Source organism: Tursiops truncatus, chromosome 20 (assembly GCF_011762595.2).
Source record: "Tursiops truncatus isolate mTurTru1 chromosome 20, mTurTru1.mat.Y, whole genome shotgun sequence".
NCBI classification, from domain to species: Eukaryota; Metazoa; Chordata; class Mammalia; order Artiodactyla; family Delphinidae; genus Tursiops; species Tursiops truncatus.
This window is the reverse complement of record NC_047053.1, coordinates 2732634-2748353: the sequence shown is the minus strand read 5'-3', so window position 1 is coordinate 2748353 and position 15720 is coordinate 2732634. Positions and strand designations below refer to the sequence as shown.

The window sequence follows — 15720 nt, the reverse complement described above, 5'->3', positions numbered from 1 at the left end:
GAGGATATTCTGCTTCTGGCTTTTGCAAATGGGTTTGTGAGCAGTAATATTATTCACTAAGAAGAAGAGGGTCATTTAGACATTTTGAGTTTGGGTGTGTGCAGTAACAGAATTAGAGACGAAACGTGCTCCCTTGAGAGAACACCTCCTATGATAAATCTAATTTTTATGCTTGCAAATAACCTGTTGCTCAAATTTGTTGAAACTGGTTAAATCTTTTCAACTCCCCTATCTCACACGTGTGAATTTTCAGTATAACAAGTAGCCTACGGACGCATGCACATCGGTTTGCAAAGTACACCTTTCACATTGACGGCAACGGATGAGCCTTGGGAAGACAAGAATATGGGGAAAGCCATATACTCTAAGATACCTTGCACTGGAGTGACGTGCGTGCGTAGCTTCAGCAGCACCAAGTACAGACACACCGTCGGACCGGCAACAACGCAGCTCTGTGGTTCACGCTCTCGCGTGTCCGCGGGATCCCGCACGAGCTAAGCGACCGCTACTCTCGCGAGAGGTAGGGAGACCGCAGCTGCTTGGATTCCCCAAACCGCGCTACGAGAGCTCCCACCTGCTGAGGAGCGGAGTCCGGCCACTCCCGCGGGCTTCTGGGAATCGTAGTTCCGGGGCCGGACGAGGCCCGCCAGCCTTGCCCTGTGCTTTTGCGCATGCGCGGCCCCGCTGGCCAAAGAAGTTCGTAGCCTTTGTGAGGCCCGGTGCGGGAGGTGAGTTGTTGCTCAGGTGCGGCTCTCCTTGCTCGGCCTCGGCGGTGCCCCCGGGACGTTAGTCTGCGCCGAGCCGGGTGGAGTGCGCGCTGGAGAAAGGGGCGTCGAGGGCAGGCACGAGCCCCATCCCCGAAGCCCCGGGGCGCGGGGTGGGCGGGGGCTTGGTCTGCGCGGCGGCTCTTTGGCTGCGGCCCCGGCGCCTCTCCTCCGGCCGCTCGGCCCCCGCGCAGCTCCGAGCGGCAGCGCCAGGCGCGAGCGCCCAGCTTCAGGGATGCTGTCCCGGCTTTCCAGGTGCCAGCCTCGAGGGCCAAGCCGGTTCGGGACGGAGCGAAGCCTTTCGGAGGAGCCCCCCGAGGGGAGGCGGGAAGGAGGACCACGAGGCCTCGGGGCTTCCCGCTCCTCCGCGCGGAGAGGGCTGCGCTGGGGGGAGAGCTGAACCTTCGCGGCCGGGAGGTGGTGACCATGGAGGCAGATATGGCCGAAATGCCTGGGAAGAGCGGTGAGGGGGGCCGGTGTTGAACTTGTGCTGGGGGCCGGGCCGAATTCTTCCTCCTGAACGGGAGTCACTGCTGTCCGGCTCCTTTGTCTGGGGATGGAAGGGCTCTTTGGGTGAGAGTGGAGGGCTTGCTGTGGGATCCCAGCTGGGTGCACAGCGGACCCTCCAAAGACACCCCCAAAATGTGAGGGAAATGTCAGCTTCTGAGGCTTGAGCATAGTCTCGTACTTTGTCTCACACCTTCTTCCTCCCGGGGGATTATACCATCCTAGCCTCATCAGTGGGTCTGACAGTTTAGCTTTTTTTGGTTGGCAAAAGTATTTTCCACTCCTGTTCCTCCACTTTGGACGAAAACCCTTTGGTTTCAGTAGAGCAGATACTTTTGCTTAATAGAGGAGGCACCAGGCAGAGGAGTCAGTGACTGGCTTCCAGTTCTCCTAGAAGTTTGGTCTGTGGCCTCGTATATCAGAATCCACACCCCGCCCCTACCTGTGCTTGTTGGATTTCTAGATTGTACCCCAGTCTCAACTAGTGGTAATTATTTCGAGATGGGATCCAGCAAGCTACATTTGGACTAAGCTTGCAGGGTGATTTTTCAGAACCGTTGAGCCTCTTTTTCCCATATTAATTTAATGTAGATTAAGCTCAGAGAAAAACTTATTTTAATTTCCAGATCAGAGAGTGCCATCTTCCAGGACGTCGTTGTTTCAGGCTCCCTTCAGTTGCAGTGTTTGTAGGGACGACCAGGAAGGAGTACGGTGGTGGGAATTTTTTTTAAAAAATATTTATTTATTTGGTTGTGCCGGGTCTTAGTTGCGGCAGGTAGCCTCCTTAGTTGTGGCTCCAGGGCTCCTTAGTTGTGGCATGCAAACTCTTAGTTGCGGCATGCATGTGGCGTCTAGTTCCCTGACCAGGGATGAAACCGGGGCCCCCTGCATTGGGAGCACGGAGTCTTATCCACTGGGCTACCAGGGAAGTCCCGAGATTTTAAGCTCATAAATCTGAGTCACAAGGTAGATCTAGGCCCTATCATGACTGCTTTCTTGCCCTTAGCTCTGTCTTCCCAGGATTCTCCCTTTTCCCAAGAAAAGAGCACAGAAGAGGGAGAAGTGGCAGCTTTGCGCCTCACAGCCAGATCACAGGTGAGTGAGTCTCTGCTGGTTATTGAAATTCCACCTTATTTCTCAGAGTGCAGATGCACTCCCTTCTTTTTGATGTGGAGCTTCTGTGTCCACTAGAGCTGAATTCTAAGAGATGACTCAAGTGACTAAAGGGCTCAGTGGAAAATGTTTTCTGCTTCTTCGTGGTATCTTGTCCGTCTAGTATTTATTATCACTCAGAAGGCGTGGAAGAAGCATTGCCCTTCTTTAGCCCATTAGCTAATTTCTATGCTTGTTATTTGGGAAACGATTTTAAAAGACAATGTGGTGCATACCTCTTAACATGTATGTTTCACTAGGGGAAACAACATACACATGACTGTTAAGTAGGAATTTAAGAAAACACCTGAAGTGCTGGAGTGAATTATGAACATAGTGAGTACTCAAATAGTTCAAAGGAATGCTGGAAAAGGAAGCCTATAGGGGCTTCCCTGGTGGCACAGTGGTTGAGAGTGCGCCTGCCGATGCAGGGGACACGGGTTCGTGCCCCGGTCCGGGAAGATCCCACATGCCGCAGAGCGGCTGGGCCTGTGAGCCATGGCCCCTGAGCCTGCGCGTCCGGAGCCTCTGCTCTGCAACGGGAGAGGCCACACCAGTGAGAGACCCGCGTACCACAAAAAAAAAAAAAAAAAAAAAAAACTTAAAAAAAAAAAAGGAAGCCTATAGAAGATTTACTTTAAAGAGTTAGAATCCAGCCCAACAAGATGATGAATGCGGATGTATTTTAGAGGTGAACTGTTACCAAGTTACAACTCAGTTTCCAAACTCTCACTTCCCCAAGGGCAAATATTAAGAATTGCTGAATTTAAGTGGTAGTTGTATATGGGTGATTAGTGTGTTAGTCTCTCAACTTTTTGTATGTCTGAACATTTTTCTTAAACGAAGTTGAGCGGGAGTGTGTCATACCACATGGTGTGTGTCATACCACAATGCAAAGATTCCTCCACTAGCCTCTCTTTTTGCTACTTTAATCCAAAGTGTGAAAGTGGACATTGCACATTGCTGCCGTTTGTCAACGTGATTTCCCAGGATCCTTGTATACTTGCTTGCCTCCATTGGTTTCTTAAATACCTTACGTGAATATTGAAGACTTTATTAGTCAAGAAGCTTTAAGTTGCACCTGATGAAAACTCGATTCAAACTGGCTTAAGCAAAAAGAGGTATTTATTGACTATTATAAGTGAAAAATCCAGGTCTGGCTAAAATTCAGTTCAGGCAGTGACATTAGAATCTATTTTCTCCATTTCAGTGACCTTTTCTTTTCTTTCTGTGTGTTTTGCACTCAAGCAGGCTTTTCTTCTCGTGCAGGGTAGCCCCTAACAAATTTAGGCCTACATCTTCCCACGTTGAAGATCAGAGAAAAGGGGCATCTTCCCTTCTGGTCGTTCCAGAAAAAGGACTGAGGTTAACTCTATAATGGGTATTAGGCCCATTGTTGGACCATTATTGGCAAATCTGAGTGTGATCAGACTAGAAAATATACCTGTACATACACATACAAACACAAATCCCACCCATGGGTCAGAGATGGAGTTGTACTACCTGAACTGCATGGACTAAAAGTGGTCAGGCATAGCAGCCAGAGGAAAGTCAGAGTACAGATACCAGAAAAAGGGTGAATGCTTTATACATTTCAGCACATTAATATTAGATTCAAGACTGCTTGTATAGCTTCAGAATTGATTAAACCTTTTATGGAAATTTTTTAAACTGTCCTTTTTGCATTGCATTGGATTTTGTTTGATGCTAATACTGCAACTGTCTTTCTTATTAGAATTTGCCTGGGCTGTTTATCTTTTACTTATTAGACTTTTTTAATAATTAGAGTTTTAATTTTTGCTCATGATAACCAGGTGAACGGTACAGACGTATATAAATATTAAAGTATATTACCCGTCCTTACTTTCCCAAGTTCAGTCCACCACCTCTCCCTACTGAGGATAACAGTTTGGTATATATTTTTCCATATGTTTTTGTTGAGCTTGAAGTACTGTATTCAAATATGTAGTATACTATATTTCCTTCCATCCCCCCGTTCCATCCCCAACTTTGGGGTTTTGTCTGGATCTTTTTTCTGTAAAGAGGATGTGGCTATTTTAAGAAACCTTTTTATAAGAGAAATTAATTTATTCATATTATTATGATTACTTGTATGTTTCACATTTTTCTTGCTATGTGATTTTTATAATTCTGTTTACTATGCTTTGTTCTTTTGTATTTTTTTGTGCCTTTTGTGCTGTAGTTCGCATTTTTGTTCTGATTTTTTTTTTTTTTCTTTTATGGCTTGGAAGTTAATTTCCACTGTCAGTTTAGCTATAGATATGCAGATTGTAGGATCAAAGTTATTTTTTCTCACAGTATCTTGTCTATTTAGTAGCAGCTTAATGATTTTTACATTTTATTTTCCAAGGATGATTCTTATATTTTTTAAGTCTCAGATTATTTCCATTTTGAGGAACTTTATTTTGAAATAATTTGAGACTTATAGAGATTTAGCAAGTGGTAGAAAGATTTCTCATATGCTCTCCTTTCAGATTCTCCAAAATTTAGCATTTCACCTCACTTTTATTATTCTTTTTCCAAAGTCAGGAAGTTAACATTGGTATAGTACTATAACCCACTGCTCTTATTCAGATTTCCCAGCTGTCTTATTTTTCTTGTTTTTCTTCCCCTTAATTTCTACTTTTATCCTGTAATTCCTTCTGTTTTCCCTAATTTGTTGTTGGGTTCTGTCTCTAATTTGATTTGTATGCTTTGTTCATTTAATTACATTGATTTTCTTTTAATGAAATTGAAGTGTTTCCTCTGAGTACAATTTTAGCCTTATGGCATTGATTTTTGCGTTTTATTTCATTATTATTTTGAAATTTTGATACTTTTTTTAGTTATCAGTTATTGCACTTTCTTTTCTGTTTTGGAATTTATTAACATTTACTTTGTTACTTTTGCAAGTGCTTCATGAACATTTAAATAGAAGGTGTTTTCTATCCAGTTATAGCATTTGGTATATATTTATTTCAGTAACCTGGAATATTATTCCCATTCTCTATGTCTTTACTTAAAGAGACATGTTCAGTACTGGTATGTGTCTATCTCCATACAGTTTTTGTATTTTATGTCTTGTGTAAATAATCCTGCGGTGTTTACCCATAAACATTTATATGTGATATCTGTACCCTTAATGAATTTGTTGCTGTCATTTTCCAATTTAATGCATCTTGCCTTGAATTGATTCCGTGCTTCACTGGATTTGGTGCCAGTCTGTTCATTCCATGGTGAGGTCTCACAAGGAGAATTATACAGACACATGCCTTTTTTTCTCTGCCTATATTTTGTTTACTTTGCCAGACTACATTGTTGATTCATTGTTGATTCATGTTTTAACTCTTTCTTCCCCAGAAAAATTAGTCTGTCAGTGGAGAAACCGTGGTCTTGTTTCGTTTGGTTCTCATGTTGAATCTTCGACAGTGTGCCTGGCACATAATTGATGCCCAGTGACTTTCCATGGAATGTCCAGGACACATGAGAATGCTTGTCATTTTTCACAGTGATTTCCCCCATTGAATACATCTACGCCTCTACTCCAGGGCCAACAGAAACTGGGGCATGAAAGGGAGGCTGTGGAGTGACAGATGGTGAACAAAAGTATGTTTTGTGTCTTAGGCATCAGTGACATTCAAGGATGTGGCCATGGACTTTACCCCAGAGGAGTGGGGGAGGCTGGATCCTGCACAGAGGGACGTGATGCTGGAGAACTACAGGAACCTCGTCTCACTCTGTAAGGATGGGCTCCTGCCATGACTGCGGCTCCTGCTTATGGGGACATCATTACCTTATTGACAATGAAGTAGCATAACAAAGCCAGTAATCGTAAAGAAGTGATCCCTTTGGGCCTAGAGAAAATCTGTTTCTGCTCTGGGTTCTTGGTGAAATGTTTAGGCTTGTTTTGTATCTGGAGTCTCTGGATTCAAGTGACAGAAACCGAATTCACACTAGCGTAAAAGGGAATCAAATATATTGTCAGGAATTTTTTTTATTTACTTATTTTTTAATTATGTGGTATAGCTTGTCCTGATCTCCCTGTGTGGCACAGATGGCCATTGGCCGCTCTAGGGTTACATTATTCTTCCAGTTACAGAGCTAAGGAAAAAAAGAAGGCTTCTATCCTGGGAGTTTCAGCAGATAGGGTCACATGTCCATCAGTGAAGCAGTAACTCGAGCCAGGGAGATAGAGTATGCTCTGACCAGTTTGGATACTGTGCCCGCCTCTGGGCGGGGGGAGGTATTTGCATGTGTACACATGTAGACACATGCATGTACACGTATGTGTTCGTATCAGTGGTGGAAGGAACTATGTTAGCTCCTCCCAAACCTCGTATAATAAATTCCCTAAGAAAGCAGGTTCTAGTAACTGAAGAAGGATGAAAGGAAAAACATCAGAAGACAGCTAGTCACAGAGTCACAGGCTTGTGGTGCTGCTACTGGGGTCCCACTTCACCCAACTCCTTCCCTGAGCTGAGGACTGGTCTGCAGTATCTCCCCAGAACTCCCACAGTAAACAAGACAAATTCTCTTCTATTTTTTTTACAGGCTAAATATTTGTCTTTTCAAATGCGTGTAACTCTTTATGAGGCCCAGGCTCTTGCTGCACCTGTTTTAAGGTTCATTTTGAGGCCCCCCGCTCCCTTATTCCAAAACTTCCTATGATGTCCTGTCTTTTTTGTGGATCCAGGGGTTGGGACCGTGCTCTGGAATAGAGCTTTGTGCCCATCACAAAGAATTAAGTCCCTTTTCTTTTTTTTCTTTCTTTCTGTTTTTTTTTCTTTTTTAATGAGCAGGGCTTCCAGTTTCCAAACCTGAGAACCACAATTTGGAGAATGGAAAAGAACCATTGATGCTTGAGAGAAAAGCCCCCAAAAGCAGCTGTTCAGGTGAGTCAGACGGGAATCTTCGGAAAGAATAACCCCACAAGACAGTAAAGAAGTGGCGCTCTTCAGTGCTTAAGAAAGAATATAGAAGTGCCAACATGCTTTTATTTTTTAAATATCTTATTTTAAATTATATTGCATTTTGAATACATACAAAGTCAAGGAAATAAAACAACACTGAGATCAAACGCATGCTCACATTTGCTTCATTTGCCTTTTTTCTTTTCCTTCTTTTTGTAAAGTAAAATAGATTAAAATGTCATAACTGTACAGTTTTATGAATTTTCCCAAATTGAACACATTCATGTAGCTAGCATCCACATCAAGAAACAACCTTACTAATAAAAAAAATAAAGAAAAAAGACACAAACAAAATATAATTAATATACTTTCCAGATAATTGGCTATTCTGATACTACACCAAAGTTGGGCGAGTTGTAGTTTCTTAAAGGTTAGGTGCAAGGTGCATCTGAAACCATATCCATGAATTTTTCCTACTCTTAAAATCTATTGATCTTTTGGGAAATATTGGTTCACTGAGTTATGCATATCTTCCAAAAATTGACATAATACATCATGCAATATTTTAAAAACCACAATTTTCAGTGTCACCACTGACCTTACCAGAAAAGCCTTTAAGTATTAGGAAGCTATCAAGCTCTCAGTGGTAGATAAAAGTTTTCCAAAATTCTAATTTCTGCCCAAAAGCTCACGTTGTATCAAATACTGTCAGTTGTTTTCCTTGAAGTGACAGGCTCGTTTTTTTTTTCAGTTTTGAGGAAATATCTGCCAAATACCCAACATGGATAACGTAGTTTGTCAGTGATTCTTTCAAGTAAAAGTGATGGTCCATGAAAAAAAAAATGGCCAGTTCAGCTCTCAAACAGTCTCATGAGTGGTTTTCCTCAAGGCAAGCATCATACTTTGATATGAGCAGACTTGCATTATGAATATTACCTATTTCATCATCCAGAATATTAAGAAGGCATGTAGTCAAGGTTTAATAAATAAAATTAATTTATTAAGTTAATAACGATTTCTTTTGTTTCCTCAGAAATTTTTACGTGAAACTGGCTTTTTTTTTTTAACTGAGAGTACATGGTGGGGAAAAATACAACAACTACTAGTACATTTGGTGTCTTGTCCTGATTTGTGCATAAGTTGTGGGTAGTTTTACCACCATCACTTTTGCAACATCAATGCAAATGTCAAGACAATGAAAAAGGCAAATAAGATCTAAGCATTATTCTGAAAATAGTTTTGAACCTACAGACTCCCAGGAGTCCTCAGACCACACTTTGAGGTCACAGCCTCTACGTACCTACACTATCCTTGTATCAATTTATGTTTTACTGATTTAACAAACACTTAGGTAGCACCGATGCTGTGTCAGAGTTTTAAGTGTTTTATAAATATTTTTATTAAGTGTTCCTTAAGGTAGGTGTTGTTTTTATTCCTCATGAGGTAGGTACCGTTATTGCCCCATCTTACAGATAAGGAAACTGAAGTAGAAACGTAAAAAAACATGCCCCAGGTCATGCAGCTAGTAAGTGGCAGAGCTGGGATTAAATTCATGCATTCTGATTTCAGAGTCCATTGCTCTCAACCACTGTACTCTTCCTAAATGTCCCCTCTCACCTTGGGGCTTCTGTACATGTCATTCCCTCTACCTGGAACACTCACCCCCGTTCTTCTCTACCTGTTACCTGGAACACTCACCCCCATGCTTCTGTACCTGTTACCTGGAACACACCCCCGTGCTGCTGTACCTGTTACCTGGAACACTCACCTGAGCCCCAAACCCAATTCAATTTCAGCTCAGTCATTTACCTTCTCAGGGAGGCCTCTCCTCATCCCCCTGGGTTCCCCTTATCATCCTTCACAGCATTATTTGCCTTTTATTTCTTAGTACTTACCACAGGTACATTTTTATATGTATTTGTAGATGTTAGACTAAATTTTCTCTCCCTTCATGTACATAGGGACTGTGTGTTTTTCCCCAGAGCTTAGCGTATGGTAGATATCCAATAGGTAATCGTTGAATAAATGGATAGAAGAATATCCATTGGATATGGATATGGATGAAGGAACAGAATTCACTTGGCTGTGTGGAATGAGGGGCAGATCTAACTTAACTGTCTTTTGAATGTTTAATCACTCACAGGACCATTTGTTGTAAAAACAAATTATCTTTAGTTCACTGACTGAAATACTACCTTTGTATTGTCCTTAATTCCTGTATTTACTTGACTTCTGAAATTGCCCTTTTGTTTCATTGGTCTATTTACTTATTCTTTTGAACGAAACTCTTTATTTTAGTTTTATAGTTTCATATTGAATATAAAAATTCTAATAGATTTATAGTAGATATATTCAGAGAGGTTGGCTTCCATCCTTGCCCTCTCTATTCTGGTGTTCTCTCTGTAGGCAATCATTTTTATTAGTATTTCATTTATCTGTTCTTAGTTTTGGAAAATATAACCAAATATGTCTATATATTTGTATCTCCCCTTTTTTCTCCTACACAAAAAGTAGCAAACCATACACACTCCTTCACAGCTTGCTGGGTTTTTTAAGTTTAATGTATCCTGAAGATTACTTCGTAGCAATATGTAGAGGTCATTCTCATATTATTTTAAGTTGCACATACTTCACTGTATGTGTACACCGTAGTTTAATCAGTTCTTTATAGTATTAAAATATTACTGTATTTTAATATTTGAGATGTTACCAGTTTTTTGCTACCTCAATTAGTGTTGTAATGATTAGCCTTGTTCAGATATAATTTAATGTATCTGCCATTATATCTTTGGGAGATCACTGATTTTTCAACAGGAACATATTATAAAAGAATTCTTAGGGAAGATTTTAAACTGGAAATGGAATGCATATTAGGATGTGAGTAGGGTTGGGTAACTGAAAATTTAGAAGTCATCACTGTGCCCTGCACTAAGGTGGTAACTGCCTGGAAGTTTATGACAGCACTTGATATTCTATAGAGGTTGTTCCTCCCCTTTCCTGATCTGGGATGCTCATTTCCTGCTGATCTGGTGAAATGGTGCTTCATCTGCATCCCTCCTCCTGTCTTTCTGGTCATCTTTCCCCCATTCTGATTCCTGGGTAGGGTCTGCTGATTTTCTCTGCATCTACTGTGCATTTGTTTCCCTCCATTTGCTTCTCTTTGCAAGTCATCTTCTAAGAGTCAGATCCACTTATTCGTTGAAGCCATGCTCTTCACCTTCATTAACTCTTACCCGTTACAGACCTGCCTTTTTGTTGAACTCAGAAAACAAAGGAAATTTGCATTTCCAATTTGTTTCAGACTCAGAGACTAGACCCGGGAGCAAAGATTCAACTTCAGTGCAAGATTTTTCCAAAGAAGAGTCATGCCAGGTTGCAGTCATAGACAGGCTGACAAGGAATGGTGTCTATGACTCCAACTTGGAAACAACTCTCGCATGTGAAAACCGGTTAGAGAATCAGCAAGGAAATCAGGAGAGATGCTTAAGAGAAATGTTCACCCACATGAATTCACTCCCGGAAGAGAGAGCTCGTGAGCATGGTGTTTACTGGAAAAACTTGAACCAGAAGTCAGTACTTCTCACTCAAGACAGAGTTCCCAAAGGATCCTGTGCCTTCCATACCCTTGAAAAAAGATTGAAACAGAAATCAACCTTAATGAAAAAGCAGAGGACCTACAAAGAGAAGAAACCTCATAAATGTAATGACTGTGGTGAGCTCTTCACTTACCATTCAGTGCTCATTCGACACCAGAGAGTCCATACCGGGGAAAAACCCTACAGCTGCACTGAGTGTGGGAAGTCTTTCAGCCACAGGGCCAATTTAACTAAACATCAGAGAACTCACACTAGAATTCTCTTCGAGTGCAGCGAATGCAAGAAAGCCTTCACAGAAAGCGCATCCCTTGCAATACATCAGAGGATTCACATTGGAGAGAGACCGTATGAGTGCAGTGAGTGTGGGAAAGGCTTTAATCGAAGCACACACCTCGTGCAGCACCAGCTGATCCACACAGGGGTGAAGCCTTATGAATGCAACGAGTGTGATAAAGCCTTCATTCATTCTTCAGCACTCATTAAACATCAAAGAACTCACACTGGAGAGAAACCCTATAAATGTCAGGAATGTGGGAAAGCCTTTAGCCACTGCTCATCCCTTACCAAACATCAGAGGGTTCATACCGGAGAAAAACCCTATGAATGTAGTGAATGTGGAAAAACCTTCAGTCAGAGCACACATCTTGTTCAGCATCAGAGAATTCACACCGGAGAGAAACCCTACGAGTGTAACGAATGTGGGAAAACCTTCAGCCGGAGCTCAAATTTCGCTAAACATCAAAGAATTCATATTGGGAAGAAACCATACAAATGTAACGAATGCGGAAAAGCCTTCATTCATTCATCAGCACTTATTCAACACCAGAGAACTCATACTGGGGAGAAACCATATAGGTGTAACGAATGTGGAAAAAGCTTTAAGTGCAGTTCATCCCTCATCAGACATCAAAGGATTCACACGGAAGAGCAGCCCTGAAAAATGACTGAATGTGAAGAAATGTGAGTTGGTTTTATCGCTGTGTTAAATACCTGAGCATTTTGTGTGGAAGACACATAAACTGCTGTCTGAGGACCAGTTCTGTGTGTATCTAACTCTACTTACATAATACATAGCTTTGAGGCATAAACAGAATGTTCCTTATATCCATTGATTTGATCATTCTGAATGCTTCCATCCAGGAATCTCATAGATTGATCCCTAACCCACCCCCCTTGCCCCCAATACCCTTTTGTGGAAATTCAGAAAATCCTTGGGAGTGGGTAGCAATGCAATCAATGTGAAATCCAGTTCCCCTCTCTTTGTCACATCAAAGCCTGTTACAGCATCTCACTTTGTAAGGACATTCTTATCTGGTAGGTGAGGCAGAGGGCTTATATTCTCATCATTAGGAAGACACAGAGCTGTTCCTCTTTGAATCCAAAGTGGAGACCCAGATATACAGAGAATGTCATTTCTTTTACATTAACTATAAAAACTTAAAGGTTAAGAGCTGAAATGTGCTTTGGATTCCCTCCCAATCCCAAAGGCTACTATCTCATTTGATGAATATAAGAGGTCTAAATTATGCTCACATGGGTTATGCTGAGATTTAGATGATTATTATCCCCCCACTGGGTACATCTTCACTTTACACTTCCTTGGAAGTTACCCTGAGGTAGAGAAAGAGTCAGAACCTTAACTGTAGTTTTTGATCAAGTCCCTCTTTTCTTATCCTTGGCACTGAATGAATCCTTGGTTTTCTGTAATCACAGTATTAGGGAAATTTCATTTCTTTACCTTATTCTGCTCTCTGTAAAGTGTGTTTTGTCACTTGGAGAGAAAGCCCCTGGGATGTGCAGAGTGAAAAGTTGATGGGTTCCATGTGTGGTTACATATAGGGTCTCGGACAAGAAGAAGAACTGAAGCAGCTTTGAGGCACAAACACCATGTCACATACGGAAGAGAGTCACAGGACAGTGACTTCAGGAGGACAAGCGGCTTCTCCCCCTACCCTGCACCCTGGGAAGAAGTTGTCGTTTCTCAGGCCTCACGTTTACCCACATTTTTTTGTTGTCCTCCTGTATGTTGGTTGGTCTTTGCTGTATCCCAGGGCCCCAAGGAAGGTAGAAAAGGCTTGAAGCCACAGTGATCGATTGACATAAGTTACATGGGTGACCAAAGAACCGTGTGATGGGATTGGAAACAAAAGCAAAAGTTCAAATAAATATTTAGCAAAACACTATACAAATGTCAGTTTTTATTGTTGCTTTGTTATACGGTGTGAAAAGAAGATTATAGAAAAGATAGAGAGGGAAAGATTAGTTACAGGTTTCTTCTTTCTCCTCTCCTAAATCCTATCCTTGGACTTTCAGCAATCAGCCTGCACTCTTCCCCCTACACATTATCCCAGTTACTTCTTATAATTTTTATAGTTTCCTCTGTAGACCTTAGTTCTATTACTGAGGAAAAGAAGAGGAATAGAGTTTAAAAAAGTGGTGGTAAAAGAGGTCAAGGTCAAGTCTAATGCAGCAACGATGGAAATCAAAACAATAGGAAATGGGACGGGAAGGACTGGGAAGAAAGAGGCTTTGAAAAGAATTTTTAAAAAACGAATACATTGAAAGGGGCCGAGGTCTGAGAGGTGAGGGTCGGAGAATGGCTGACACAGGACAAAATAAACAAAATAGAGCTCAGCCCTCTCATCACCTCGATATTCAGATTAACGGTCTGAGGTGGAAGTTGACAAGCTATGGCCTGGACCCACTACCTAGTTCTGTAAATAATGTTTAATTGGAACTGGGCTTCACTCATCATTTACATGTGTTTGGCTCTTTTTGTGCTAAAACAGCAGAGTTGAATAGTTCGAGCAGAGATTACATGTCCCAGAAAATATTTGCTGTTTCTCAACAGGCCAAATGCTTGAGTGAGAAGAAATTTATCTGGGGGCCAATATTTGACTAACCCAAAATCAATGGGTTTGAATTCTGCCACCTCCACTTGGCAATTATGTGACTTTGGAAAGCTACTTACTGTTTCTGAGCCCCAGTTTGCTTATCTGTAAAATGGGGACAGATCCACCCTCTCTCAAGGCTGTTGTGAGGATAAGACAATGAATGTAAAGAACCTGGCACATAGTCAGTTGTATTGAGAGACCTCCGCCTCTGTCATTCGCTTTCTCTCTGTCGTTTCCAGGAGCCCTCACATACGCTAAAATCCACAGATGCTCAAGTCCCTTATGTTAAATGGTGTGGTACAGTCGGCCCTCCGTATGTTTGGCTTTTGCATCCTCAGATTCAACCAACCATGGATGGAAATTTGGATCCACTGTTGGTTGAATCTGCTGATGCAAAACCCTCGAATACGGAGGGCCGACAGTATCTATTGAAGAAATCCCCGCAAGTGGACCTGAGTAGTTCAAACCCATGCAGTTGGAGGATCCACTGTTACATATATTTTAATGAAGTGGTGAGTCTGTTTTAGGCTACCTGTAACAAAATATCATTGACTAAGTAGCTTATTTATAAACAACCTTCTCACAGTTCCAGAGACTGGGAAGTCCAGGATAAGGCCCTGGCAGATTCAGTGTCTGGTGAGGGCTCCTCCCCAGTTCTCAGATGGCTATCTTTTCACTGTGTCCTACCATGGTGGAAGGGCAGGGGAGCCCTCTGGGGCCTCTTTCATGAGGGTGCTCGTCCCATTCATGGGGGCTCTACCCTCATGACCTCATCACTTCCCAAAGGTCCTGCCTCCAAATACCACCACTTCGGGGATTGGGGTTCCACAGGAGTTTGAGGGGGACACAAAACATTCTGTCTATAGCAAGTGACTAAGCATCAATCAGAAATGACTTAAGAATGAGTGAGTCTTCCACACCTTTACTTACTGATCTAGAGCCGACCATCCTGCTTGCCTGGCATATCGTAGAGAAGGGCTTCACTTCTTTCTGCTGTTGCTTCCATCTGGTGCAGCTCCCTGCACAGCCTCCTGGAGACCTCGTGGAATCTACCTTTTTTCCTTCTAATTATCACTTAACCAGGAGCCACACCATGGTTCCAGAGACTCAAGTATTATTGTCATTTAATTAGTGTCAAAGGACTTACTCTAAGCTAGTTTTACTGAGAGCTCTGGTCCTTTGCGTTTCAGTATTTGTTCCTTTTATGCTTGGAGTTCAATCAGTTCTGACTGTGTATTTGTGCTCCCACAGGAATCTTGGAAGTTTTAGTGTTTTGCTTTTCGAATGTTTTTGGTTACGTGTAAACAAAGTTTGATTGTTCTTATTGGCCCACTGTCAATAAAGATGTCATTTATGTATTTGTTGTCAGAAACTTCTATAACTTGCTTTTAAATTCTCACTTAAGCATGTTTTAAGAGGCAAAGAAAAACCAACTATAAAATATCTCCACATCATTCAGGAAACTGATCGCATTTCTAATTGTTCATCTTGGCTTCACAACCTCTGTAGACATGAGCTGGGGGATCACAACCCATGTATCTGCGAGAAGGTGAGAGAGCCAAGGAAGGTCGTTCCTACCAAATGATGCTTGAAGTCCTCAGGCCAAGCACACCCCTCACTTAGGCGTACTGGGGAGACAAGGGAGGGGAGAACTTCACATGAAAAGTACAGTTAAAACTAGGCCAAATATGCTAAAAAACTGATTTAAGGTAAACTTTGAATTACTTTTGGCTTCATCACCCAAAAGTATAAAAACGATAGTATAAGAATATGTTATTCAAAGTAGTTGGCAATTAATTAGTTCAATTACCTATTTTAACTCTCAAAATTTTTAATTTTATTAAACGAGTTCTCACTTTTTAAAAATTATTACAACAGGATTCAGTTTGGAAGTTCT

At 41.8% G+C, this 15720-nt stretch overlaps 1 protein-coding gene across 4 annotated transcripts in view; it reads left to right on the top strand.

Annotated features, from left to right (window-relative positions):
• The first annotated feature begins 591 nt into the window (after window positions 1–591).
• LOC101328830 (zinc finger protein 286A) overlaps window positions 592–15720 on the top strand; it is a 46321-nt gene continuing 31192 nt past the window's right edge. Inside the window, exons 1-7 of one of the 4 annotated variants that reach the window (XM_073797138.1) lie at window positions 592–728; window positions 1020–1227; window positions 2278–2366; window positions 6048–6162; window positions 7223–7315; window positions 10635–11811; window positions 14006–14011. In XM_073797138.1, the coding sequence (XP_073653239.1) occupies window positions 1191–1227; window positions 2278–2366; window positions 6048–6162; window positions 7223–7315; window positions 10635–11811; window positions 14006–14011 (1517 nt within the window). In that variant the 5' untranslated portion in view covers window positions 592–728; window positions 1020–1190. Of the gene's footprint in view, window positions 729–1019; window positions 1228–2277; window positions 2367–3362; window positions 3545–6047; window positions 6163–7222; window positions 7316–10634; window positions 15182–15720 lie in introns of those variants that run through there. The other 3 variants (XM_073797136.1, XM_073797137.1, XM_033847209.2) reach the window with 3 other exon arrangements.